The sequence below is a fragment of the Chaetura pelagica genome, unplaced genomic scaffold (genome assembly GCF_000747805.2).
Source record: "Chaetura pelagica isolate M959 unplaced genomic scaffold, ChaPel_1.0 scaffold302, whole genome shotgun sequence".
Lineage (NCBI taxonomy): Eukaryota > Metazoa > Chordata > Aves > Apodiformes > Apodidae > Chaetura > Chaetura pelagica.
Window position 1 is genome coordinate 165,509 of NW_009952561.1, and position 19,464 is coordinate 184,972.

Genomic DNA, 19,464 nt, shown 5'->3' on the forward strand with positions numbered 1-19,464 from the left:
ACAGAAAATAAAGAAATCAATCCCAAATCCCCAGCAGCAACATTACATCCCCTTTTTCTTGTGTGTGTGTCTCTTCCTTCCTCCCCCTCCCTTCCCCTTCCCTTGCTAAGGCAGAAATCACAGCAAGATTGAAAGCAAAGATCCTAATACATTTTCCCTCAGGTGTTCTCCAGCTCAGAAAGGTGCATATGAGGACTTGTTTAACAGAGATAACTGTGACACTGTGCCAAATAAATTCAGGCTCTGAGAAGAGCTGCTGACACTTGGACAACTTTGAAAAACCTTCTAGTTAGGAACTATTCTGCCAATATCTCATATATTTTCGGGGCTCTTTCTTCCTCTTTATTGCTGCAGAGGCAGCAAAGGGGCTGTCACTGAAACCTGCTGGGGTGGGTAAGTGTCTGCCTTCCAGGGATAAAGGGAGAGGGGGAAAAGAACCCCAAATATTCCAGGTTTGACATGGTTTCCAGGCATCCTGGCAGGAAAGAAGCCAGGGAGATGAGCAGCTGCAGCCCCCCCAGTTTGGGAGAAGTTGCTAAAAGGTGGAAACCAACTTGTCCCTTTCTGCCCCCAACCCAAGGCATTTATTCCAGGAAAAAACAAGGGTGGAGGGGGAAAAGAACAGCAAAACCAAGGGCTCATTCTGGACAGAGAAGCACCAAGGCATCCTGCTCTGGGATGGGGAGGAAGCACAAAGGGAGCCCAGAAATTTCTCCTCCCCCCATCACTGTGGCACCAGGGGGGGTTTAATCCCACAGAGCAGTTCCAGGGCTCAGGTCCCCTCACTCTCCTGTAGTTACACAGCAGAATTTCCCACTCAGGCACCACGGAATGATCCACTAGGTCCTCATATTTCAAAACCCAACAGGAACAAATATGCAATTATATAGCTCAGTGATGCAGCACAGGATTGGCAGCCTGGGAGGAGGCAGAGTCACTGCTCCAGACTCTGGAGCAAGTTTCCCTGCAGGAGAACTAAGGTCACAGGCTTGAGTCCTCCCACCCAGGCAGCCCTTGCAACCTGCTCCAGCTTTGTCACTGCTTGGAGCAGGGAGCTGTGGCCCTTTCCTGCCCAGCAGCTCCCAGGAACTGGGTACAAAGCAGTTGTTTGGAAATGAATGGAATGTCATGTAGGATTAAGTGCAACAACAGCCCCACTGCACAGCCCTGCTGGCCTGGGACAGGGAATGATGGTGGGTTGGTTGGAGTGGGTTGGATCCAGTTTGGGGCAGTTCTGCCCAAGCAGGTGGGACTAGAAATTCGAATAATTTCATTGACATCACACCCTCCTGGTGACTTCAACACTTTAGAGCAATCCTGGGATGGATGAAGCCCTTGTCATTTGGTTTGGTGAAATCAGAGCTGTTACTGGTTTGGATTGGGAGCCTTCATTGCCATTACAGGTACAGAAATGGGAGCACTGGGGCCAAAAATGCCACAGCTTGAGTAAGAGAACTGCTGGTTACACAGAATCACAGAGTGAGCAGGGCTGGAAGGGAGCTCTGGAGATCAGCCAGGGCAGGATCCCCTAGAGCAGATCCCACAGGAACACATCCAGGAGGGGCTGGAAGGTCTCCAGGGATGGAGACTCCACAGCCTCCCTGGGCAGCCTGTCCCAGGGCTCTGCCACCCTCACAGGCCAGAAGGATTTTCTCCTCTTCAGGTCAAACCTCCTGGGCTCCAGTTTGTGCCCATGGCCCCTTGTCCTGGCCCTGGACACCCCTGAGAAAAGCGTGAAAACAAGTAAAACGAAGCTCATTTTCGGCTGCCCTGGAGCTGCCATCACTCTGGGAGCAGGTTTGTGCCACCCCTGTCCCTAAACCACTGTTTCCTCAGCCCAGACACCCTGATCCCAGCCCTAAACACTCCAGGAATGATTTACAGGCAAGTCCTGCAGGATCTGCTCCCAGGAGGAGGCAGGAGGACCCACAGCCCACACATGACTCCTGTTGCTTTGCCTTATTCCATTATTATTTTATAACACCTTGCAAAGGCAAAACTGTGCTAGATCCCTGCAAGAAACAATCATTTTCAAACCCCAACACCACCTTTTTTTTTGGCTTGGCATTTCCAGCCTGCCTGCAAGGAGCAAGCACCAGGTGTTGTGTTGATTTCCCTGCCTAATTGTCTTTAAGCCAGAGCTGCTGCCCTCTGAAATTGCAGCAGCAAGTGCACCCAGCACTGAGCTTTACACCAACCAGCCACCCAATGAAGCTCTTCAGGGTATTTGGAAACAAGTGTTTGTTTTCCTTTAGTGTTTTCCCCAACATTCACCCTGGGCTGACTCCTCCAGGCAAATGGAATCACTGTGGGAACAGTTTTCTCCTTCCCTCATTGTGCCTGATGATTTGTTGTCAGATTAAATGTAGCAGCAGTTTAGTGTGAGCTGCATCAGCCCTGGCAGGATCCTGTCCTGGACCTGTGGGAGTCTCAAGCAGGGAGTCTAATAGGGCTTTAATGTCTCTGCTGTGATCTTTAAATATATTTGCAATCACCAAGAGACAGCAGGGAGAGAAGGAAGGGAAAAAAAAAAAAAGGGGGTTTAGGATAAAGCATCTGTATCCCAGTGACTGGGAAAGAGGGAGGAATGGCTGGAAGTCCTTCCTCCCAGCAAGGGGAAGGACACAAATGCTGCTAATTAATCTGATGGGTTTGCCCTAAAAAATAGGGTTGGAATTACCAGTTGGCTGCACAAACTTCTCCCTGGTGAGAGGCCAGAGCCCCCAGCACAGCAAACTGTTTGAAGCCAACAGTTTTCTTCATGAAATTTGCCTTATTTGCTGTGTCAACCATCCAGGAGATGCCACAGGGTTTCCCTGCCTGCCCTGGTGTTGCCCTGAGCCATCCTGCAGCTCCCACCCAGCTCCTTGGGTGCTCAGCACCCCTGCCCAGCCTGTGATGGGTGCTCAGACCCCCGGGAACCCCCCCCCAATCAGGGGATGGCTTGTGGTGAACAAACTCCTGTGGGACCTGCAGCTCTCCAAGCTGCATTTGGTGCAGAAAGCTGCAGGAAAGAGGCCAGTTCATTGGGGAAGTTCCTCAGAACTCCAGTTTGATTCCATTTCCCTCACTTAGGGGCTCTATTTGTACCCGGTCGGTCTCTGCTGCAGCAGTTCTGATACACTGCCTGCCCTCTGCTTCTTCTTGTGTGTGTGAGGTGGGGGTTTTTTTCTGGTTGATGCTTATTTACAACCACATTTTCAGTGGAAATCAGCCCATTTACCCACCAGCTTGAGCAACCCCCCCTTGCTCCTGTGCAGGGTTTCATCCCCACTTCCAGGCGCCTCTTCCCGCACGTCACAACCTCATGAAATATGTTCCTAACAGGGTGGAAAACGTCTCAAAAAAAAAGAAAAAAAAGACACTGAAGGTTTTCAAATGGTGGCAGGTTTGCATTTGCTTGATACCCAGCCCCAGGAATAAGAGATGACAGGCAGGCAGGGCTTTCAGAGGCAATTATATCAACACCTCAGGAGGCGGCGCAGGGAGCGATAACAGGGCCTGGGAAGGAGATAAAAGGGAACAACTTGCTCTCTCCTTCTCTCAAACACATCCCCAATCCCAGAGCCATCCCGGCGGGACCAAGCAGGGAAGACATCAGAGGTGATGTTAGGGATGATACAAGGCGGGATAAAGAGCTGAGAGGAAGGGGAAAGTCGGGGGAAAGTAATTAACAGGGAGATAAGGGTGCTGGAATCAAAGCGGTTCACAGCCCAGCCAAGGCTGCTTGATGCTTTGGGAAGCAAGGAGGATCTGACAGTGGATTATCTCCCCATCTCACTCCTCCAGTGAGTCAGGGAAGGAGATTTATCTATTTATCCACTTAGCGACCCAGTCATCATCGGAAACCAACTATCTGTTTATCTGCCCATCCATCCACACACACTTGCAGAGCTGCCACCCCCCCCCCCCCCCTCCCACCCCCCGCCCCCTTCAGACAGGACAACACTCCCCTCCTCCCATCCCCTGCCACCTTCAGCAGAGACAACAGGAGAGAAAAGTCTGTTTATCTACCCAAAGGGCATGTTTCCATTTGCTTGTTTGGGTTTTTTTCCCCCTGTGCTTAAAGAAAAATGTAAAAAAAAGTGGCCTTTCTGAGATAAAACATCTTTACAGCCCAGTGAGGGAGTGAAAACCTCATGAAATTTAAAGTCTCCTTGGAGCCAAAAGGGGGGACCCAACTGCTACAGGCTGCACCCCAGGGCTGGGGGTCCACCCATGGGGTGAGCAGAGCTGCTACTATCCCTCGACAGGAATGATTAACACATTCTTGAACCAAATCCAGGAGATGTGAGGGAATCTGGGAGCCCAGATGTGCTGGACTCACAAGAGGGAGCAGGAAAAGCTTCCGTGTGGTTGTGGTACCTGCTCACCGAGAGGGGTGGGAGCTGCAAAAAGGAGGTGGCAGTTGCCACCAAGTTGCTGCTGAAGGAGTCGACAGTGCTAATTAATAATCAGGAATTAATTACTGCACCACTCCTAATTTGGGGCTTGGAGATGGGCTTTACCCCAAACCCAAAGGTTTCTGCTGGGAGGACACGTGCTCAGCCCTACCTGCCCCCCCCATCCCCAGCACACAAGGCTTATTATTAGGTTAATTAAAGCCATAAAAACGAACTGATTTGCACTGAACACCCAGGAGCAGATGGCAACAAGTACTGAGCTCCATAAAAGAGAATTGGAAGTTGTGAAGCATCTCAGGCTCATCTGTGCCAGGGGAGCAGAGGGACCCTGGTGGCTGAGCCCTCCCCAGCCCCACCAGCAGCTCCCAGGGGACTTCCCAGGCTGAAAACTCAGTCATTTTTATACCAAGTGAAACTAGGAGTCTTTGTGTGACTGCCCTGTGTGTCACTGCAGGGGTGTGATGGGGACAAACCACCCTGCAGTTCTCCTGGGCCAGGGGGTTCCAGCAAAGTTCCTAAATCCTCCCAAGTCAGGGCCAAGGCAGAGCTGATTTCCATTCTGCATGGGAACAATGCAGCATTGGATTTTATCTGTTTTTCAGCTGTGTTTGGCTCCCAAGAGCCCCATTTGGAGTTCTGCACTCCCCACACAGCTGGGGTGTCTCAAAATCCCCCACAAAGGCAGAGGGAAGAAAGGCAGAGGGACCCAGAGTGGGCACAGGCAGGAGGTGGCACTTGAAAATGCACAAGGAAGCCAAGTCTGGATGGTGTCACAGATGCCAAAAGCAGCAAAACACACCCTGAAGCCCCAGCCCTGAAGCACCTGTACCCCTCCTTTTATCTGGGGGTACCTGGGTACCCCAGCCCAGCCCACACACACCCACAGCACCCGCCAGGCACAAGTATTGAAGGGAGGGAAGGCAGCAGGAGAAATAAAGCCAAACAGCTGGAGCTCCTTTGTTCCTCCTGCACCTTCAAGAACAGAGCAGGCAGTGCTGCTGAGAAGGGAAAAATATCAATCCAGTAACACAAAAAGCTGTTACAAGCTCCCCCACCTGCTGGCTGACCCACTGCTGGCCCCTCCAGCAGGTCCTGGGGACAAGGGGCTGCTCAAACCACCAGAGATGATGCTGCCCATGAAGGGGAGGGGGTTCCTGGCCTGGTGACACCCCAAAGGGTTTGGCATCTCCCCTGGGGCAGAGCTGCCAGGGTTGGGGTGAAGCTGGGTCTCAGCTGGGGCTCCACCAAGTCACTATTCCCAGGTGCCACCACCTCCTGCACAGCTCCTAGCTGCCTTCCCAGGAGAAGTTCAGGGGGCTTGGGAAGGCAACCAAAGTGCTGGGAGGTGCTGGGAAGGGTCAGCCTGGCTGCTTGGGGTGGGTTTTGTCCACACCAGCAGCCAGGCAAGGGAGCTGCACCAAGCAGAGGTGCATGGCATGGGACTCAGGGATCTTTCAAGTCTTTAAGGTCCAACTATGGCTGGACTTGGATGTTTAGGGTCTTTTCCAATCAAGAAGATTCCATGGAAAGGGCTTGGGGGGCCCCAGGAGCAGCACCCACAGGCAGGAGAAGACCTGCAGCACGAGGAGGGATCAGAGGGATTTGGGAAGGCAACTACAGCAACCAGAGCCCAACCCAGGGAAAAAAAAGCAGGAACTGCACCAGCAAATCCTCCCTCTCTGAGCAGCACAACTGCAAGGAGCAGCTCCATCCAGATATGAGTGGGGTTGGGTTTTTTTTGCTGTTGTTTCATTTGCTAATTCCTTTCTCTGGCAGGGCTCAGGATGCTGAGCACAGTCACTCTGTGCTGCTGTGATGAGATGGCTGAGACCCAACCTCAGCAGCTGCTAATCCTGACTATTAATTAGAAGATTTGGGGTAAGAATCCCAGCATGGAGGCTCAGTTAAGCTCCAGCAGTTTCTCCCTTGTCTCCTCCCTCCCCAGCCTCCTCACTCCCCACAGCCACCGAGCCTCAGCCTGTCAGAATCCCTTGCAAAAGCTTCACTGCCAGCAAAGCCCAACCCTGCCAAGTGAGGACAGTGGGGCTTGGGCACTGATTTTCCTCCCTGGAAATAAAAAAAGGCAGGAGACTGCCATGGTGAGCCAGGGAATCCATCCCAGCCTGCACTGACAGTGTCTTCTCCTTGGGCCACTTCATTGATTTCTGTCTTTGGGAGCCTGCAGGAGGTCAGGGCTGGGTGCTGGACCTGCACGTTGGAAAACCCTGCTCCAGAGTATCCCAGGCTTGCTCAGAGCACATCAGGGAGCTGCTTAACCCAGGGTGATGGCTCCTCTTTGCCAGGGGTCAGGGAGGAATCCTTGCCCCAGGCTGGGCACTGCCCTGCTCCCCCAGCCTGTCCCCTCTGCTCCCACCTCCCCAGCTGCAGGATGAGCTCCCTGGTACCACACACCTCAGGAGCTGGGCAAACACAGCCCAGTCATCACTCTGCTCCAAGCCCTGATTCACCCACATTTTCAGGGCTGCCCTGAGGAGCCAGCCCAGCTGTGCCTTCATGGGGGGGAAGGGGACAAACCCCAGGCTCTGTGGGAGAAGCCACAAGAAGCTGAGGCTCCATTTCCCACCACATTCCTGCCTGCTGCCTGTTTTTCCTGCCCCCCAGCCAGTGGCAGTGATGAAGCTGGTCCCAGCCACACAAAGGGTGGGGAGTCCTCCTTGGATGCACCCAGAGCCCAGGAGTTCAAAGCCATGAACATCTCCCAGAAGGAATTATTGATGGCCAGGAGGCTGTTAACAGGAACAAGAGAACTGGCAACCCCAACCCCTGGGGTCCTGCCCCTTCAGCTGGGGGGGGAAATAAATAAATAAACACAAATTCAAGAGGGGAGGAGGGATTGATGGGAGCCAAGGTGAGGGAGGCAGTGAACACGGGAGGTGAAGGGACCTGTGGGCTGATAATGCCCAGCCAGGCCTGGCTCTTATTCCCCAACCCCCCCCTTTCCCCTTCTGCATTTTATAAACTCAATTGATTTGCAGAAGAAAGGAACACTCACCACATTCAGAGTAGCCTTCTCTTTCTAAAGGAGGCAACAGCTTTAATTGGATTTCTGAGGGTTTGCTTTTCCCGTTGCCTTTTTTTCCCCCTCTCTCCTCCCTCCCCCCCCCTTCTCCTGGAAAGCAGAGTGAGAGGGGAAGGAAAAGCAGGCACAGACCCTGGGCTGGGCTTCAGGGTTCACCCCCCTGAGCCAGGGGCAGCAGGAGGGTTCCCTGCTCTTCATCCCCCCTGGCTGGGACATCCCCCCCTGCTCTCACTCCTGGGCACCTCTTGGGGACCCCCTGGGGACCCCTTGGTCCATCACAGTGACCATCACTTGAGCTGCTGCTCATGTGCCATGAGGCTTTTGCAAATAGTGGGGTTTTCATACAATTTCTCTCCCTCTTAGTGGATTTCCCAACCCCTCCCTTCCCCCCCATATATTTTTTTCCCACCAAAAAGCCACCCAGAGCAGCACAGCACTCAGCTCCAGAGGGGCCAACAGACTCATGGAGTGGTTTGGGTGGGAAGGGACCTGAAAGCTCACCCAGATCCAACCCCCCTGCATGGGCAGGGACACCTCCCACCAGCCCAGGTTGCCCATGTCACCAGCCCTGCCACCACAGAGACCTTCTTCCCATGCTGGGCTCCAAGCTCTGCACAGCTCCCCCCAGGCTTGGTGGGGGGTGGCTTAGGACCCCCCCAGGATCCAGCAGGGCTTTTCCTCCTTCCCCCAGCCCAGCACCAGCCCAGCTGCAAGGAGAAGAGCCCAGCTGGGTGACACCAAGAAGCTTTGCAAGATCCCATCCCCAGTCCCCCCACCCTTCTCCCCAAGCCCAGCAGAGCCCCCCCCCCTCACTGTCTGCACAAGCCTCAAGCTTTTTCCTCCCACCAGGGCACCATCCCTCTGCCCTCCACTGACACTTGGGCTCCAGGAGGGTTTTGAGCAGGAGATCATTAATTCCAAAACGAAACAAACATTTAACCTCAGGTCAAACACAAGACTGAGATGATCCCCAGTGGTTTCCTTTTTTTTTCAATCTTTTTCCCCAGACAAGAATAAATTACTTCCACAGAACTACCCTCATGATTTGCTGCTGGGAAGGGACAAGAGCATCACCTGAGGAGGAAGAGATGGGGTGGAAGGGGAAAAGAGGGATTCATTTTGTGCTTCCCTCACACAAACTCCCAACCTGACCCAAGCTCCTGGGCAGTGACACCTGCACCCCATTAGTGAGGGGGTTTTCACAGCTTGGGGGAGATGGGGCAGGGCTGGGGGAGCTTGGCAGGGCTGGGTGAAGAGCAAAACCTCCCCTCTCTCTCCCTCCCCCATCACAAAACTCATGAATCAGGCAATGGAAGTGGAGCTGCTGGGTGAGGGGCAGTGGGACCTTCACTGGGGAAAAGATTTGGGCTCCACCAGGGTGGAGGGGCTGCAGACACCCCCAAACACCCTCCCTTTCCCCCCCTCCACTTGCCACGGATCCAGCAGGGCTGGTTTAGCCTGATCTTTCCTGCCTGCACCAGTGGAAAAAGCCTCCCAGCCATGGAGTGATGCAAAACCACCTCCAACTTGCATCAGCACTGAGCCAACCTCCACATGCACAGCCCCCCCACACACATGGCCAGACACTTCTGGGTCTGCAGACACTGGGCCAGCAGCCAGAAATTCTCACTTTGCACGCCAGAAGGTTGATCAACACCCAAAACCCAGTGGTTTGCTCCTGTATTTCCTCCCCAGCAAACCCCCCCAGGGATGCTGAAGTGCAGCCTCCCTCCCTGCACCCACGTTCAACACCCCCCCCACACTGTTTGGACACGGTTATTGAAGCACCAAGACCACAGGCATGTTTACCCCCTTTCCATAAACCAGAACATTCAATGACACACACCCAGACCAAGGCTGCAATTTGCATTCTGCTTAGGACCAGGCTGCTTCCCTATCCCTGCAAATCCTGCTTCCTAAATCCAGGAGCATTGATTCCAGGGGGTAACAGCACAAGAATGACACCAGAAGGCACAGCCAGAAGCAAAACCTTCTCTCTCCCCTCCCTCCTTACATCCCTTTCCCCACCTACCTGTGCTTGGCTGGGCAGAGCTCACATTCCAAGTGCCCCAAAACACTCAGGCTTGGCTTCTGAGGCTGCTAAAAAGGGGTACCAAGGGGTGACCCCTGGGAGGGTCCTTCCTTCCTGCAGCATCCCCAGGGTCCCAGCTTGGCTCCCTATTGCAAGGGCTGTTTAAATGGAGCTCCCACCTGCTGCAGAGCAGCAGCTGAGCCAGGGCTGCAGCCCCAGCTGCTCCTCAGCCCTGGCCAAGCACAGGAAAAACCAAACCAAACCAAACCCCCCCAAAAAACCCCAGCAGGGTGGATTTGGGGCTTCAGTGACTGATGCCATGAGGATGATCCTGCAATTTGCCCTTTGGGATGGAGCTGTTGCTTTCTCCAGGTTGACCACACCAGTGTGTCCCAGTGCTGGAACCAGCCTGGATGGTCCTTTCCCATTTTCCTCCCCCAGCTTTGCCCCCAATAATCCCCCCTTGCAGCCTCCCTTTCTGCCTGACATTTGAAGCACGAGCCCCTCATGACACCAAATGAATAACTGCTACAGAGTTTATTTGAGAAGATCATCAAAAAATCACTAATGTCATCATGTCAAGCCAAGTTTCTGCTGGGTTTTTTGATGATGATGATGCACATCTTCTATTTTTTTTCCCCTCCCATCATTGATCTGAAGCTTTCAGAGGGACATGAACACCCCTGACCACATCAGAATCCTTCATTATTCACCTCCAGCCAAACAACTCATTCTCCCAGATTCCCAAAGGATCTAAAATAGTTCCTGAAAGTCCTTCTCAGAGCTCCTCATTCCCCTTTTTTCATGCCTTTCCTTTCCACACACTGCAAAGACCTCCCCACTTTTGGCCCTGGGGAGCCAAAACCTTCCCCACCACCTTGGGAAACTTCCTTTCAAGAATGAAATGGACTTGAAAATGCCTCTTCTTCCCTTCCAGCTGCTCAGGGATTTCCCCCAACCCATCCACACCATCTATTTCTTCTTTAACCAACCAGAAAACCACCAGTGATAGTATCTGAAGATCCTGATTTCAGTCTGAAATGGTTTTTCAGACACTTTCTCCCCTTTCTCCAGGGGCCCTGGTTGATACCAGGACATTTCTGCCTTGGAACCAGGCACATTTCCCAAATCCCTATGCAATCCCATTACCAAAAATGAACATTTTAAGTCACAAGTGCAATTAGCATCCCCTGCTACATCCCTTACACCTAAACATTCATCGTTTCTAGGGGAAAATTCCCTTTGGAAGAGAGCACAGCACCCCTGGAGTCCTGCACCCTGAGGGTGTCATCCCCTTCCAGCCCCTTGTCTGGAAGATGGAGCAAAGCCTGAGACCCACCTGCTGTCCCCACAGAGGGGACATCATGTCCCCCTGAGCACAGAACTGGGGGGTTTTCCCCTTTTTTTATCATTTCCCCCCATTTTCCCACTACCTGCTGTCACCAGAGCTGCAAGGGGGTTGCATGGGCAGCCCAGGGATAAACTGGGAAAGAGGAAAAAACTCCTCCTGCCCCTGCAGAAGTGAGAGGGAGACTGGCAGGGGCAGGAAGAGCCTGGAGAAGGGGCCAGGGACCCCCTGCCCACCAGGCAGGAGATCTTTTCCACCCAGCAAAGGAGCTCTGAGCAGACAAGAGAGCAGGTACAAGGTGTTCAAACTCCCTGGGCTCAAAAGGCTCCAGGTTTTCTTCTCCCTTCTAAGTTATTTTTCATCATCAGTCCTGCTAAAAAACCCTCCCCAAAAAAGGCTGGGGCAGCAGACATGCTGGTTGTTCACCAGTGTGCCCAGTCCAGCCTGGATACTGGGGACCAGTGAGCCTGCCCTTCACTTTCCCCCAGGACAGGAGGGGACTGTGGCCACCAGGCAGGTCTGGGGATGTGATCCCTGTTCTCCACCTCCCTGCACCACCAGGGAGGGACTCACCCCTCACTCATGGGGGTGCCCATGGAAGGGGAACCCCAGATAAAGTGCCAGGTCCTGGGGGAACCCCCCCTGGGGCAGGGAGGATCCATGAGGCTGGTTCTTCCCAGGGACTGCAGAGGGAAGTAGGTGACTAAAGAGACAGAAGTGGCCTGAATCTGGGATGAGCCCTCATTGGTTCTTCCCCTTGGAGACCTTCCTCCCCAAGCCTGTTTCTGGGGGCACCAGCAGGCAGGGCTGGCTCAGCCCCAGCAGGGTTGCTGCCACCTCCATCCTCTCTGCTCTTCCCAGGGCTCCAAGCCCCCCAAAAACCCATTTTTGTGCCCTCAAGCTGCTCCTTTGCTTCCTGACAGGGGAACAGAGAAGCCTTTTCCCCAGCTGGGGGAAGGCTCAGGGCCAGATCCTTCCTTGCCAGGCTCCAGCCCTGCTTTCCAAGAGGGATCCTGGCTCCATGTGTGTCTGATGCTTTACCTGGAGAACTGTACAAAGCAGCTCCCAGCTCCATTTCTGCTTGCACAGAAGGCAGGTCTGACCAGGGGGGGCTTTCATCTCCCTGCCACTCCCTGGGGAGCAGAGCAGAGGAGCAGGTTGGGGGGACTGACAGTCCCCAGAGTGGGAATGAGCGATGGGAAAAGCAGAAGAGGTGAAACATCAAGTCCTTTAAACTGTCTCTGTCCCACCTAAGAGGGCACCAAGGCTGTGCCAGCATTTCATCCAGGTTGGGGGGCCAGGGAAGGGGCAGGTGGGGGTCCCTGTCCTGCAGGCTGGACCACAGGAGTGGGATGGAAGGAGGGAGGTCTCAGAAATACCCTTCAGAGAGCCTAGGGACTGTTTTCCTGCCCAGATGTGACATTTTGGGGCCACCAGCACTGAGAGTCTGCCCTGGAGCCACCTCAGCATCACTGGGATGGTGGAGAGGGGGGATGTTCCTGAGCCCTGAGCTCAGGCAGTGCCCAGCCAGGCCTCTGGCACCAGCTCAGAGCAGCATCTTCTCCCTCCAGACCCCTCCTGCTTTAGCACAAAGTGCAGGCAAAGCTCCACTCAGCCCCCACCCCACGGGACCTTGGGCAGAACCAGGTGTCAAACTCAGCTCTTTAAAAAACCCAGATTGTTCTCCTGCAACCTGGGAAAAAGAAGAAAAACAGGAAAAAACAACCCAACCCACAAAATATGGTTTATTTAAGCCTTTCTGCTGGTGTTGCTGGTGTCTCTCACCTTTCCCAGCCCTTTGCTCTGCCCTCCTGTGCTGCTCTCACCTCCATCCTCTCACAGGGGAGCTCAGTTCTTGCTGCCCACACAGCAAACACCCCCACAACCCCCCCAGTTAATGCTCTGGCATTTGATACATTATCAGGAGAAGATACACAGAGGGAAGAAATATATTGTGCCAATGACTTGATAATGCCCAGCAAGGCAGCCCCGTGACCTTCAAAAATGCCTGTTAGCAGGGAAAGGAAAAAAGAGAGAGAGAGAGAGAGAAGAAAAGAGACTGGAAGACTTTGTTGGGAGCCTTGATAGTTTAGGTGGAAAATGGAATCTTGCTTTTACAATTTCCAACCTGCTTTAACTCTGCCCTCTGGGTCAATCATCTCAGCAACAACCTTTTCCTCCAAGAACGTGTTGGAGCCCAGGCTGGTCCCCCCAGGGATTCCAGTTCAGGGGCCTCCCAGAGGCAGCTCCATGCTGGCCCAGTTGCCCAGCAGCCAAAATAAAGCTGCAGGGGCTGAGGTGGGAGCAGGGGGAGCCCAGGGACCCCAAGGGATGTCACCCCAGGGCTCCACCCAACAAGCTGCAGGACCTGCTGGGCCAACCATGGCCTCTCCAGGGCTTCTTCCCTCTGCCTTTGATTTGTTTCCACCCCCCCTTCCTGTTGAAGTTTCCCACCTCAGCCTGGAGATGGAGAACAAGTGTTCTCTGGTGGCCAAGGGAAGGGGGAAAAAAAGGGATGGGTTTCCATGGCAACTGCCTTCCCCAGGGGGGCTGCTGTCACCTCTGCCAAAGCCACCACCCTTGGAGCAGGCAGATGCCCCTGGATGTGCCCCTGGTGCTCGTTGCCCATCCCCAGCACAGGGGGGGTTATTTGTCAGGTCTCTGCACAAAGGGGTCCTGGGGAGGGGGCTGGGGTAGCTGTGCCCCCCAAGGGCTTGTTCTGCCCCCCCCCCAAAGCCCAGAAATGGTGCTGGGAGGGCAGGGTGAGGTCACTGGGGTCTTTATCCATCTCAGGTCTGAGATCTCAGAGTAACAGCCCCTTTCTAGCCAAGCACTGGGGCTGGTGATGGGCTCAGATCCCACCTCCCCAGGCCAGCCCTCTGGGCAGGGACCAGAAGGATGGGCAGAGGGAGAGGGGCCACCAGCCCAGCCACCAGCACCTTGTCTGCCAGCTGCTGGGGCAAGGGACAGGCCAGATGGAACCCTGGCACCTCCTCCTCCTCCTCCGTGCCTGGAGGAAGGCTCGAGGGACAAAGCAGCTCTGCCCTGAACAGCCTTTTGCTTGCACCTCCCCAGCTGGACCTCGTGGGACCTCCTGGTGCCACCTCCCTGCTCCTCCTCCTCCTGCAGCCCAGGGCGGGTCAGGGAAGGGAAGGGAAGGGAAAGGGAAGGGGAAGGGGAAAGGGGAAGGGGAAAGGGGAAGGGGAAAGGGGAAGGGGAAAGGGGAAGGGGAAAGGGGAAGGGGAAAGGGGAAGGGGAAAGGGGAAGGGGAAAGGGGAAGGGGAAAGGGGAAGGGGAAAGGGGAAGGGGAAAGGGGAAGGGGAAAGGGGAAGGGGAAAGGGGAAGGGGAAAGGGGAAGGGGAAAGGGGAAGGGGAAAGGGGAAGGGGAAAGGGGAAGGGGAAAGGGGAAGGGGAAAGGGGAAGGGGAAAGGGGAAGGGGAAAGGGGAAGGGGAAAGGGGAAGGGGAAAGGGGAAGGGGAAAGGGGAAGGGGAAAGGGGAAGGGGAAAGGGGAAGGGGAAAGGGGAAGGGGAAAGGGGAAGGGGAAAGGGGAAGGGGAAAGGGGAAGGGGAAAGGGGAAGGGGAAAGGGGAAGGGGAAAGGGGAAGGGGAAAGGGGAAGGGGAAAGGGGAAGGGGAAAGGGGAAGGGGAAAGGGGAAGGGGAAAGGGGAAGGGGAAAGGGGAAGGGGAAAGGGGAAGGGGAAAGGGGAAGGGGAAAGGGGAAGGGGAAAGGGGAAGGGGAAAGGGGAAGGGGAAAGGGGAAGGGGAAAGGGGAAGGGGAAAGGGGAAGGGGAAAGGGGAAGGGGAAAGGGGAAGGGGAAAGGGGAAGGGGAAAGGGGAAGGGGAAAGGGGAAGGGGAAAGGGGAAGGGGAAAGGGGAAGGGGAAAGGGGAAGGGGAAAGGGGAAGGGGAAAGGGGAAGGGGAAAGGGGAAGGGGAAAGGGGAAGGGGAAAGGGGAAGGGGAAAGGGGAAGGGGAAAGGGGAAGGGGAAAGGGGAAGGGGAAAGGGGAAGGGGAAAGGGGAAGGGGAAAGGGGAAGGGGAAAGGGGAAGGGGAAAGGGGAAGGGGAAAGGGGAAGGGGAAAGGGGAAGGGGAAAGGGGAAGGGGAAAGGGGAAGGGGAAAGGGGAAGGGGAAAGGGGAAGGGGAAAGGGGAAGGGGAAAGGGGAAGGGGAAAGGGGAAGGGGAAAGGGGAAGGGGAAAGGGGAAGGGGAAAGGGGAAGGGGAAAGGGGAAGGGGAAAGGGGAAGGGGAAAGGGGAAGGGGAAAGGGGAAGGGGAAAGGGGAAGGGGAAAGGGGAAGGGGAAAGGGGAAGGGGAAAGGGGAAGGGGAAAGGGGAAGGGGAAAGGGGAAGGGGAAAGGGGAAGGGGAAAGGGGAAGGGGAAAGGGGAAGGGGAAAGGGGAAGGGGAAAGGGGAAGGGGAAAGGGGAAGGGGAAAGGGGAAGGGGAAAGGGGAAGGGGAAAGGGGAAGGGGAAAGGGGAAGGGGAAAGGGGAAGGGGAAAGGGGAAGGGGAAAGGGGAAGGGGAAAGGGGAAGGGGAAAGGGGAAGGGGAAAGGGGAAGGGGAAAGGGGAAGGGGAAAGGGGAAGGGGAAAGGGGAAGGGGAAAGGGGAAGGGGAAAGGGGAAGGGGAAAGGGGAAGGGGAAAGGGGAAGGGGAAAGGGGAAGGGGAAAGGGGAAGGGGAAAGGGGAAGGGGAAAGGGGAAGGGGAAAGGGGAAGGGGAAAGGGGAAGGGGAAAGGGGAAGGGGAAAGGGGAAGGGGAAAGGGGAAGGGGAAAGGGGAAGGGGAAAGGGGAAGGGGAAAGGGGAAGGGGAAAGGGGAAGGGGAAAGGGGAAGGGGAAAGGGGAAGGGGAAAGGGGAAGGGGAAAGGGGAAGGGGAAAGGGGAAGGGGAAAGGGGAAGGGGAAAGGGGAAGGGGAAAGGGGAAGGGGAAAGGGGAAGGGGAAAGGGGAAGGGGAAAGGGGAAGGGGAAAGGGGAAGGGGAAAGGGGAAGGGGAAAGGGGAAGGGGAAAGGGGAAGGGGAAAGGGGAAGGGGAAAGGGGAAGGGGAAAGGGGAAGGGGAAAGGGGAAGGGGAAAGGGGAAGGGGAAAGGGGAAGGGGAAAGGGGAAGGGGAAAGGGGAAGGGGAAAGGGGAAGGGGAAAGGGGAAGGGGAAAGGGGAAGGGGAAAGGGGAAGGGGAAAGGGGAAGGGGAAAGGGGAAGGGGAAAGGGGAAGGGGAAAGGGGAAGGGGAAAGGGGAAGGGGAAAGGGGAAGGGGAAAGGGGAAGGGGAAAGGGGAAGGGGAAAGGGGAAGGGGAAAGGGGAAGGGGAAAGGGGAAGGGGAAAGGGGAAGGGGAAAGGGGAAGGGGAAAGGGGAAGGGGAAAGGGGAAGGGGAAAGGGGAAGGGGAAAGGGGAAGGGGAAGGGAAGGGAAAGGGAAAGGGAAAAAGGAAAAGGAAAAGGAAAGGCCATGCCCAGGGCCAGTGTTTCAAGCCAGTCAGCACAGCACAGCCTGACACTCATGAGCAGAACTGGGATATGAATCATGTCTTTTCTGGTGCTCTGTGCTCCTCCCCCCCCTCCTTTTCCTTCCCTCTTTCCTTTTCCATCCCTTGAGCACTGGGCCTTTTTGTCACCCCTCTGATCTGCAGGAGACAGAATGAAACTTTCAGAAACCAGAAACCTCACAGAGGTGGGGAGGGGGGGATAGAAATGGGTTGCTGAGATGATTTGCTGCCTGAAGCTGCAGCCTGTGCCCACAGCAGCCCAGCCCAGCAGAGCCTGGGACAGTGACAATGTCCTGCCTCTCCACGGGGATTTTCACCTCTCAGGCACTGCAGCCCAGAGAGCTGCTGGCTCCCCGTGGCTCCTGGGAATCTCTTTTCACAGTGTAAGATTGGCAGGAGCCAGGAGAGGAGCAGCAACAGCAGCAGCCAGGGGATGGGAAGGCAGAGCAGCCTGAGAGCTCAGTCCTGCCCCTGCCCGTGCCCAGGGCTGAGGAGACACTGAATTTGGGGCTGAAATACCAAGTGAGCTTCCTCTGCCCCCCAAAACCTGCCTAGAGAAGCTCTGCAGGAGAGGCAGGTGCTGTGTCTAATCCTTTGACCAAAGCCCAAAGCCAAGCAGGGAGCAGCACCTGCCCTGGGGGGCACAGCCTGGGATGCTCCTGCAGCCCCAGGAACCAGCCAGCCCTGCTCTGTGGTGCCTCCAGGCTCTGGGCATGGCCAGCCCTGCCCACAGACTCCTTTTCCCACCAGCACAAAGCTCCTGCTTCTTCCAACCCCCAGCCTGGACCCCCTGAGCCTGTGCCCCCACCCTGTGCACCCAGAGCACCCACCCAGCCCTGCTTCCTTGCTCCCAGAGCAGGGCTGCTCCAGGGGTGGGTGCAAGGGGCTGAGGAGGATGCAGCAGCCTGCTCCCCAGCTGCCTTGCTCCAACACACTCACATTTATGCTCCTCACCTGCTGATGCCTTTTTAATCCCGTTTGAAAGAGGCTCTGACAAAGCCCCCCACGTCCTGCTCACCCTGTGCTGAGACCAAGGGGGATCCCAGTTGCTCACCAGCTAACACTGGGCTTCTCCTCCCCACACATCAGCCCAGCTGGGATGTCAGACTAAAATCTGCAGGGCAGGAGGGTTGTTTTTATTGTCTTCAAACCACTGCACACACAGGGGAGCTCTGGGCAGGCTGCTCAGGAAGGCTGGTGAGCTCCTGCATCTGCTGCACCCTCCTGCACCCTTCTGTGTCCTCCTGTACCCTCCTGCACCCTTCTGTGTCCTCCTGTACCCTCCTGCACCCTTCTGTGTCCTCCTGTACCCTCCTGCACCCTCTTGCACACCCCTGTGTCATCCTGCATGGCCTTCTGCATCCTCCCACATCTCCTGCATCCTCCTGCATCCCAAAAGCATCTCAAGCTCCTCACCTCTAAGTGTCCTCCATGGGAGCAGCTCCACCCAGGACCTGGGCACAGGGTCCCTCTCTCAGTCCCTCTCTCAGTCCCTCACATCTCTACCAGGGGACCTGTTTGCCCAGGAATTTCAGCTGGTTTCAGCTCAGCTTCCAACACCTCAGCAAACCCTGCTGACCCTTTTCCCCTGCCTGAAGCCAAGTTCATTAATCACCACTTTGGAAACCTGTCCTGGGCCCCCTGGGACCCTCTGGCCCCTGCTCAGAGCAGCTTGAGCTGCTCAGGGGTTGGGAGGTGGAGGAGACCTCAGGGGTAATTAAAAGGGAAAGTTGGGTTGGTTCAGAGTTTTCCCAGCCCTGGTGGCCTCTGCTGTGCTGGCATCTCTCAGGCAAGTGACAGGGACCTTGCCAAGTGTCCTTGCTGGGGAGTAGTGTGATGGATCTGGCTTTTACAAGGAACAAAGAGGCCATGATCTGACATCAACATGATGAATTGTCCCTTTCTCTCTCTCTCTCTCTCCCCCCTCCATGATTACTTGGGAAAACTTTGCAGCCTGTAAATGTTTGCCAGGGAAACCACAGCCATCCCCCATCCCTTAGGAGCACAGGGACATTTGGTTTAATAAAGCCTGGCTTAATGAAGAGCAGCACAGCTCCCTGGCCCACAGAGCTTGCTGGGGTGGACTGGGAAGAGGTTCCCAGAGTCATTTGCTGGCCTCTTGGCAGCAAAACCAGCCCAGGTGCAAGCAGAGCAGGAGCAGAGCCTGGAAAGGTCCCTCATTCCTCTGCTCCTGGGGCCAGATCCAAGGGCCCACTCTGCAAAACCCACCTGAATTTCAGCCCCCACCTGTAGAGGTTTCTGCACTGTGAATATTTGCTCCTGGGAACACCTGGTGGTGACAAGTTGAGCTCAAGGAGTCACAGAATTTGGAAGAAATAAGGGGGTTTTTTTTGGAGCTGTTTCCAATGAATGGAACTGGGGATGGGCCATGAGCTGGGTCCTCTCCCACCCACAGCTCCCTGGGATGGGAAGGTCCAGAGGGATGAATCCATCCCAGGCAGGGTCTGGTTTGTCAGAAAGACAAAAATAACATCACTGAAGGGCTGGGAGAGGAGGAAGCAGCTCTGTGCTGGGTAATCCAGCTGGAAGGCAGCCAGGAGAGGAGGAAAATGTCTCATGTACAGTTTAAAAAGGGGGAAAAAAAATCAGAAAAAACCCCCCCCAGCAAATGGAGATACATGGGAAGGGAGGTGGATTTATAAACAGGAGCTTATCAGGAGGCAAAGCAGCTCAGCAGCTCCTCAGATCCAGGTCTGCAGCTCCCAGAGAACACAGGAGAGACTGGGATTCCTCAGGAAAGGGAAAGGGCTGAGAGGAGCCCACGGTGACTTAGCAAACATCACTGCACGTTTAAAAAGAAAACAAAGCCAAAAAAAAAAACCCTTCTTTTGTCTTCACACCAGCAAACTCCCCACAGCCCCTGAGCAGCCTGACTGGGCTGCAAACTGGGGGTGCTGGGAGAGGGAAAACCCAGCTCTGCCCCTGCCAGCTGGGCAGCCCCCTGGGAATTCTCTTTCCAGGTGGGTTCTGAGTGGGAAAGCAGCCTGGGAGGAGCTGGCAGGGCAGGGCAGGGCAGGGCAGGATGGGCAGGATGGGCAGGGCAGGGCAGGGCAGGCAGGGCAGGGCAGGCAGGGCAGGGGCAGGGTGGGGCAGGGCAGGGGCAGGGCAGGGCAGGCCAGGAGCAGGGAGGGGCAAGGGCAGGGGCA

General features: G+C 55.5%; 1 protein-coding gene across 1 annotated transcript in view; it reads right to left on the reverse strand.

Moving 5' to 3' along the window:
* Positions 1-16,422: 16,422 nt before the first annotated feature.
* Positions 16,423-19,464, reverse strand: part of LOC104384857 (salivary acidic proline-rich phosphoprotein 1/2-like) — a gene marked incomplete at its 5' end in the record, with an annotated part of 10,123 nt that continues 7,081 nt past the window's right edge. Inside the window, one exon of the mRNA XM_009993241.1 lies at positions 16,423-16,435. Within this exon, the coding sequence (XP_009991543.1) occupies positions 16,423-16,435 (13 nt within the window). The remainder of the gene's footprint in view (positions 16,436-19,464) is intronic.